Below are 7,186 nucleotides of genomic sequence, written 5' to 3'. Positions count from 1 at the left end.
GGCGGTGTCTCACCGTCACAGCCCAGGCCCTGGCGGCCCAGGCCCAGCATCAGCGAGGTGCAGCGCAGACACTTGGTGGGTGACGGGAAAGTCCGGGGGCGCAGCATGTGTGAGCCAGGCTTGGGGGGAACATGGCCGTTATTCACGTCAGACCTCAGCCTCTCAGGGCCCTGCACCCCACTCCTGAGGCAACCCTGAAGTGCCAGCCAGGACCAGGGATTGAGCCAGCTGGCAGCGTGAGCTCTGAGCCCCAGTGAGTGTGTGGCAGGCCTCAAACCCATCGCCACCGCCACCCACGACGTGGTCTGCGGGCCCTGGTGCAGGTGGAGGAACCAAGAGGGGCCCTGGAAACCCAGCAGAACGGCATGGTGCCCCCACCCCGCTCCTCCCTCTAGGCACTGACCTTTGCAGGAGGACCTTCTGCAGGGGCTGTGGTAGCAGCAGGCCCTCTGGGGAACACAGCCTGCGGGGGAGGGCGAGCAAACAGGTGAGAAACGCACGGGCACAGGGCCCCCCAAATGCAGGTTCCCACCGTCCTTACCCCCAGGCGCAGGCTGCGTCGGCCCTCTGGCCTCAGCTCTGGCTCCACCCCGGGTCTTGGGGCCTCTCCTGAGATGCCAGGGTCCTTGGCAGAATCCTTCTGGGGCTTGGGGGCAAAATCAAGGCCTCTGTGCCCGTCCCCAGGACCCTCCCCAACCAGCCCCTGTACCGGGTTCTTACCTCTGAGCTCCGGAAAGGCAGGAAGGGAATCAGGGAGTTTGAGGACTTGGTGTCTGAAAACAGAGGGTGTGGGTCATTGGGGTTGGGGTCCCTGGCCCAGCCCTGACACTTATTCCTGAGGAGCCATGGGCCAGTGGGGGCCTCAGTTTCCACCTCAGTGAAGTGGGGCAATGACTGCAAGCTGTGATGGCAGGACCTGGCATACAGTAGGTGCTCAGTACGTGCTAGCTAACGGGTGGTGGGGTAAGCAACCGTCTGGAACAAATTCTTGTCTCCACGCCCTGCCAGGCTGTGTGGGACCCCTTGGTAACGGAGGCTGCAGTGGGGGCATGCAGGACAGCCATGCGGACGGCCACTCACCACCTGACCCGCGGGTCCGCAGCTCCTCCCGCAGAGCAGCCAGCTCCTGCTGCAGGCCCCGGTTCTGCTTCTCGGCCTCCTGCAGATGGCTGGGGAGAACCGGTGAGAGCTCACCACCCACCCCTGCATGGTCCTGGTGCCCTCTGCAGCACCTGCCCTGGGCTCACCTCTCGGCCTGCAGCTGGGCCTCCTGCACCTGTGTCAGCTGCTCCTGCAAGCTCTGCCTGGCCCGGATCTCGGCATCCAAGGCCAACTGCAGCTCCAGCCTGGCCGAGGCCTCCATCTTCTGCAGCCGCCTTGCCTTCCACTGGTGGTCCTGGTGGCCAGAGGGCACCCATGTAAGATGCCCCCTGGGACTGGCTGCCTCAGAGGCCCCTCCCGCCAGAGCACACCACTACCACTGCCCATGCCACCGGATCAGGCGCACAGCCCCAGCTCTGCCAATAACACTGTGGGCTGAAGCAAGTCACTGCTCTTCCATGAGCTGTGTCCTCACCTCCAGAGTGAGGCACCCCCTCCCCACTGGGTATCTCTGGGGCTCACCAGCGGCCGGGCAGGGAGTGTCTGGGTGCCCACGTTCCTCAAGGACTCCAGCTCCTCTGCCATCTTGGTGGCCAGGGCCTGCAGGTAGCCTCTTGAGACCTTCTCATCATTCACCCTGATTGGAAAGGGGGCTCAGGGTCATGGCTGAGGCCTCAGCTCCGCCTGGGCCCAGCCTCCAGCCTCCAGCCCATGGCACCCACCAGCTGAGGATGTCGGCGATCTGGGCCTCCCAGTTGCCCTCTGTCTCCCGCCGCTCGCCCTCCAGCCGCTGCCGGCTCTGCTGCTCCCGCTCCAGCTCTTCCACAAGCTGGGGGCCAGGTGGGAGGTGGGGTCAGTCCCCAGGGCCCGAGCAGCGGAGCCCTGCCTATGCCCGCCCTTGCTCACCCCCTACAGCTTGCCTGCCTGCTACGGGCACTGCCCTAGGGAGACAGCCAGCCCTGGGCCCTGGCTGCTCTGCCCACCTCTCCTGCTGTGCCCCTGCCAGGTCCCTCTGCCTGGCTGTCTTGCCCTCTGTCTACCCTACTGACCCGCTCCTGCTCGCGGCTCAGCCGCCGGTTCTCTTCCTGCAGCCGGCAGAGGGCCTCCTCCTTTCCACTGGGCCTGGAGGAGAGGATGCCTCGGTTACTTCCACGTTAGGCCCTGGTCCTGCCCCCCACCCCCAGCTGCCCAGCTCACCCGTGGCCGCGGGCCTGCTCCAGCTGCACACGCAGGGCGGCCACCTCCTTCCTCAGCTGAGCCTCCTGAGGCCCGCCCTCAGGCGATCCCGTGCCGTTGGTCTCAGAGGCAGCGTGGACGGTCTGAGGACACGGAGAGCGGTCAGCGCAGGGGCCTGAGAAGCCATGGCCCACTCTACCGCTGGGACACAGGCCTGGACCCGAGGGCCCTGAGTCGGGTCAGGCAGAGGGAAGTGCCCCTTAGGGGGTTGGGGGTTAGAACTCAGTACCTTGACCCGGGGAGATTCTTTCTCAAGGCTTCGCTCCCGCTGTCTCTGAAGCTGTGTCACCTCCCGGCTCAGGGTGGCCACCTGGGCCTGCAGCTGTGATGGGGTGCAGAGGCCGCCAGTGCTGACCTGCCCACCCACGCCTCTTCCTGGCCTTGCTGCAGACTCTCGGGCTTTGCCGGCCATAGCAGGAGTGAGGCAGGGAGCCCCCGCCCGCGCACCCTAACCATCACCCCCTGCTCAGACCTCTGCCGGCCACAGTGGGGAGCGCAAAGGCACCGGGTGTTCCCAGGACCTTGACCCAAGCTCCCTGGGCCTCCTCCAGCCACGCCAGCGGTCACTTACGTCCCTCCGGGCAGCCTGGACCTCCTCTAGCTGGGAGCTCAGGGCCTGGGTCTGGCTGGCTGAGGCCGCCGCTCTCTCCTGGGTCTCCTGCAGCCTTTGGAGCAGCTCCTCCCGCCCGCCCTGGGCTCTGCTCAGCTCCTTCTCCTGTGCCCGCAGCCCTTCCCGGGCCTCGGCCAGCTCCTGGGGAATCGGGAGGACAAGCCTGGAGTCAGGGCAACGGCCTCCTACCATCGAGCCCTGGGCCACTCACCCAGCTCACCAGGCGCTCACCTGCAGGAGCCGGTCTCTCTCCTGCTGCAGGTCACTGTCACTACCAGCGGGGGGCCCATCCGTCTGCGACAAGGGGGCCTTGCTGTCCCTCAGCGACTCTGCCAGGAATTGTCACTGAGACCCGCACCTACTGACTGCCCAGCCTCAGCCAGGCACCTCCTGCAGTGTCCCGTGGAGCCGTGGCCGCAGCCTGGGAGGGGGGTCTCCTCGGCCCATTTCCCATGTGCAGGCTCAGAGTTTAAGATAACTCCCTGAGCTCACGCAGCATGTACAGAGCAGGGGCAGGACCGGAACCCAGGGGGACTCAGGTGTGCTGGGGAAGCAGGTCAGCCCCAAGGTGAGGGCAGGGGGCAGAGAAGGGGCGGCGGGTGAGTAGGATACCTGACAGCCTGTCCCGTAGGGTCTGGACTTCCTTCCGCAGCTGCTCCAGCTCCCGGTGGTCAGAGGGGACCTGCAGGGCCTCTGCCGTGGGGAGAGCCACAGGTGAGCAGCTAGTCTGCGGCAGGAGCCCGGTCAGACCCGCAGCCCTGGCCCCGCCGGCTCCCGGTACCTTGGAGCTTCCGGCTCAGCTCCGTCTTCTCCTGCTCTAGACAGCGGAGCTTCCGCTCCAGGGCAGCCAGCTGCTCGGAGCTGTTCTCGGGGCCGGGACTGGGGAGAGCAGGGCAACACAGGTCAGCAGAGACCCCACCCACCAAAACCGCCTCCCTTCTCCCGCATCCAATCATCCATTCACCCAAGAAACACCCACTGTGTGCCAGGTCTGTACCCAACCCTCAGCTCTGTGCCAGGAAGAGAAACAAATCCGACCAGACCCTGCCCTTGGGAGTCCCCAGGCTGGTACCATGGGCAGCAGCCCAGGGCAGTGGCTCCCAGATCCCCCAGGTCCAGGCTCGAGCCCCTACAAACTATGTGACCATGAACAGTCATCTAACATATCCGAGCCTCAGTTTCCTCTCAGGAAAATGGAGGTGATAACAGGGTTTCTTCCAAGGATTGTCAAGAGGACTCGGTGACATGGGTCCCGTGGGCCCCACGCCTGGGGAACGAACAGTGGGCACCCATGTGTGCGGCACCCAGTGGGCGCTCCACGCGTGTGGGTCAGATGCATGGCTTACACCTGCAGTGCCTCTTCAGGACCTCACTATGGTCTCAGGCCAGCCCCACGCATGGAACTGGATCATCCTGCCCATTTCACAGAGGCACAAGGTGAGGCTGGGGCAGCAGGACGGGCCCTTCCCATGCGAGGCCTCTGGCTCCCAGTCCAGTGTACTTCTGGTCTGCCATGGGGGAACTGTGAGGGCCAAATGCTGGGGCGGGACCCGGAGGGGGCCTGGGCATGGAATCACGGGACCCTGAGGACACGGGGGCCTGTCTTCCTGCGGCTCAGAGCACACATCCTCAGCACCTGTCCGCTGCAGGCACCAGACCCGACAGGCCACCCTCCCAGTGTCCTCCACGCCAGGCAGCCCCCAGCTTCCCACCAGGTGTGTGAGGACCAGACTCACCTGCCCGAGGTGTAGGTGAAGCCCACGAATGGGAGGTGGTGGCCTGAGAAGGCCCCATGGGAGGGTGGTGGCAGGGTCCCCTGCAGAAGGAGGGGAAGAGTTAGAGTCTCCGGGCACAGCTCCAGGCCGAGGCCTCAGATCCAGGAGACGCCTGGGGACTGGGAGTGCCGCCCTCCTCCTGCGCAGGTGGGAACATGGCCCCACCTAAACAGACCACACTTCCCATGAGTCCTTGAGGCTATGGCCTCCCAGACACCACTGGGAGTCTTCTTCCTTATACAACTTCTGGTTAATAGAATGACACGAGGTAAAGGACCCTCACTTGGCACAACCCACCTCAAGGCAGGTGAACTGTAACTCCCAAGAGCCTCTGGGGTCTGAAGGCCTCAGGCCCAGCCCAGCAATTGCTTTGGGAAACTTGTAGGGGTGTCCCACAGCCAGGGAGGGTCCTCCTGCAGTGGGAGCCACCACTCACCGGATGGTTGAGGGTGTCATCGTCCACATCGAAGTTGGAGGTGTCCACAGGCCCGCGAAGCTCAGGGATGTAGGGGGCAGTGCTGCTCGCCAGCCGCTCCCAGTCCACACCTTCGAAGAAGGGATGGTTCCGGAAGTCGTCCAGCCCTCCTCGGCCCAGACGCTCCTCCTGGCGGCACAGCAGCCGGCGGATCAGGTCCTGGGCACTGGCCGGCACATCCGGCACATCCGAGGGGAACTGCAGGTGGTCCTGCAGGCCGGGGGAGAGGTGCGGGTGGGTATCCGGAATCCCACCCCCACCTACAGGCACCACCAACCTCGTGGACTCGGGAGTCCCGCTGCCCTCCCAGAACCCCGGAGCCTGGCAGCCAGACCTCATGGTTCATGATCTTGGCGTAGGTTTCCACCAGGGATTCAGCATAGAAGGGCGTTTCCCCGAAGAGTAGCTCGTAGGCGCAGACCCCCAGTGACCACCAGTCACACTGTGGGCCATAGTGGCCCTTGCCCTCCTCCATGGCCTGCAGGATCTCAGGGGAGATGTAGTCGGGAGTCCCCACTGCCACTGACGAGTCCACCTGTGGGCGGTGGTGTTGATGAGGACACGAGGACAGCCCCTGGCTTGGCTGGGCCTGCTGGCCGCTCACCAAGGGTCAGGGCCTGGCACCCCCACTCCCTAGGGGTTGGCTGGCCTGGTGCTCCCACCGGGGCCCTGGGCCTAGTCCTTCCTTCCCCTGGGAGCCTGGTGCCCCCTGCACTGGGCCTGGTGCCTCCCAGGCCTTGGGAGTGTTTCCAGCCACATGCCCCCTGCCCACCCCGGGCGGGGTCCTTACCATCCCACTGTTGTTGAGACGGAGGCAGGAGCCAAAGTCGGCCAGGCGGATGTGCCCGTTCATGTCCAGGAGGATGTTGTCCGGCTTGACATCCCTGGGGGAGGCAGGGACAGTGAGGGGCCTGACCTGTGTGTGTGGTTGGGTGTGTGCGCGGGCACGTGTGTGTATGCTCACACATGCTCCTGCATGCAGGCAGGTGGGATGGGTGAAGGCTGGTGGCCCGGCCTCCTAGCCCCCAGGAAGGAGGAAGGTGGCTAGTCTGGGGAAAGGGATCCGTGGGGACGACCCTCAGGGGCAGCAGAGTATACTGTGGGGGACACAGGAGCAAACCACAGCTTGGCCACCCGCCAGCTGAGTCACCTGGAACCAGGCAGACGCTCACCTGTGCTAAGCCCTGACTTGCTCATTGATCAGATGGAACAATGAGCAGCGCCATCACATAAAGCTTTTGGTGCAAGTGTTCACAGGCATCAAGCAGGGGAAGCACCCAGCACAGGGCTCGGCACCTGGTGAGCGCTCAGCAAACGGCAGCTGTCCCCAGGGTTGTCAGCGGGGACTGGAGAGGGCACGGGGCTTTGCGGGCCCCACCTGTGGACGTAACCCAGCTGGTGCAGAGAGTGGATGGCCAGCACCATCTCAGCCAGGTAGAACTGGGCCAGGTCGGGCGGGAGGCGGTCCTCAAAGCGGCTCAGCAGAGTGAGGAGGTCCCCACCGGCGTAGTAGTCCATCACCAGGTACTGGATGGTGGTGGGGAGGGCAGGAATCAGATGGGAAAAGGGACCCCTGCCCCAGGACCCCACCTCCCAGTGGCCCCGTGGGAGGCAGGGCTATGGCTCCCACCAGCTCTGGGGCGGCCAGCTCCCAGTCAGGACTCAGGCGGAGGGTCCAGGCCCTGGAGCTGGTTGGGAGGGTAAGCCTGCTGGTCCCAGTAGGAGGGACCTCTCTCCCCTTGGGCCCAGTGCCTCTGGACCCCAAGGGCCTTCTCCTTTGTCCCCAGGCAACCCCCTCCGACCTGGCCCGGGATCCTCACCAGGTACTCCTCGTCTTGGAAGGCATAATGCAGAGCTGTCACCCACCGGCTGTCCCCCTTCACCAGAACGTCCCGCTCCTCCCGGAAACAGGCTGTCTGTAGCAGGTTTGGGGGCGGGATGGGGTGGGATCAGAGTCCGGGAAAGCCCCAGGCCAGCTCAGGGGATGGA

At 65.0% G+C, this 7,186-nt stretch overlaps 1 protein-coding gene across 1 annotated transcript in view; it reads right to left on the bottom strand.

Moving 5' to 3' along the window:
- Positions 1-7,186, bottom strand: part of CDC42BPG (CDC42 binding protein kinase gamma) — a gene marked incomplete at its 5' end in the record, with an annotated part of 16,010 nt that overhangs the window by 8,240 nt on the left and 584 nt on the right. The window contains 21 exons of the mRNA XM_015568977.1: positions 14-119; positions 404-463; positions 542-646; positions 721-773; positions 1,081-1,169; positions 1,248-1,396; positions 1,624-1,738; positions 1,824-1,930; positions 2,151-2,223; positions 2,299-2,420; positions 2,567-2,659; positions 2,909-3,088; positions 3,179-3,276; positions 3,560-3,640; positions 3,729-3,826; positions 4,684-4,763; positions 5,159-5,407; positions 5,532-5,732; positions 5,988-6,081; positions 6,576-6,724; positions 7,018-7,113. Coding sequence (XP_015424463.1) covers positions 14-119; positions 404-463; positions 542-646; positions 721-773; positions 1,081-1,169; positions 1,248-1,396; positions 1,624-1,738; positions 1,824-1,930; positions 2,151-2,223; positions 2,299-2,420; positions 2,567-2,659; positions 2,909-3,088; positions 3,179-3,276; positions 3,560-3,640; positions 3,729-3,826; positions 4,684-4,763; positions 5,159-5,407; positions 5,532-5,732; positions 5,988-6,081; positions 6,576-6,724; positions 7,018-7,113 — 2,398 coding nt within the window. The remainder of the gene's footprint in view (positions 1-13; positions 120-403; positions 464-541; positions 647-720; positions 774-1,080; positions 1,170-1,247; positions 1,397-1,623; positions 1,739-1,823; positions 1,931-2,150; positions 2,224-2,298; positions 2,421-2,566; positions 2,660-2,908; positions 3,089-3,178; positions 3,277-3,559; positions 3,641-3,728; positions 3,827-4,683; positions 4,764-5,158; positions 5,408-5,531; positions 5,733-5,987; positions 6,082-6,575; positions 6,725-7,017; positions 7,114-7,186) is intronic.

This window comes from Myotis davidii, unplaced genomic scaffold, assembly GCF_000327345.1.
Source record: "Myotis davidii unplaced genomic scaffold, ASM32734v1 scaffold425, whole genome shotgun sequence".
In the NCBI taxonomy this organism is placed as follows: domain Eukaryota; kingdom Metazoa; phylum Chordata; class Mammalia; order Chiroptera; family Vespertilionidae; genus Myotis; species Myotis davidii.
This window is presented reverse-complemented; position numbering and strand designations above follow the sequence as displayed.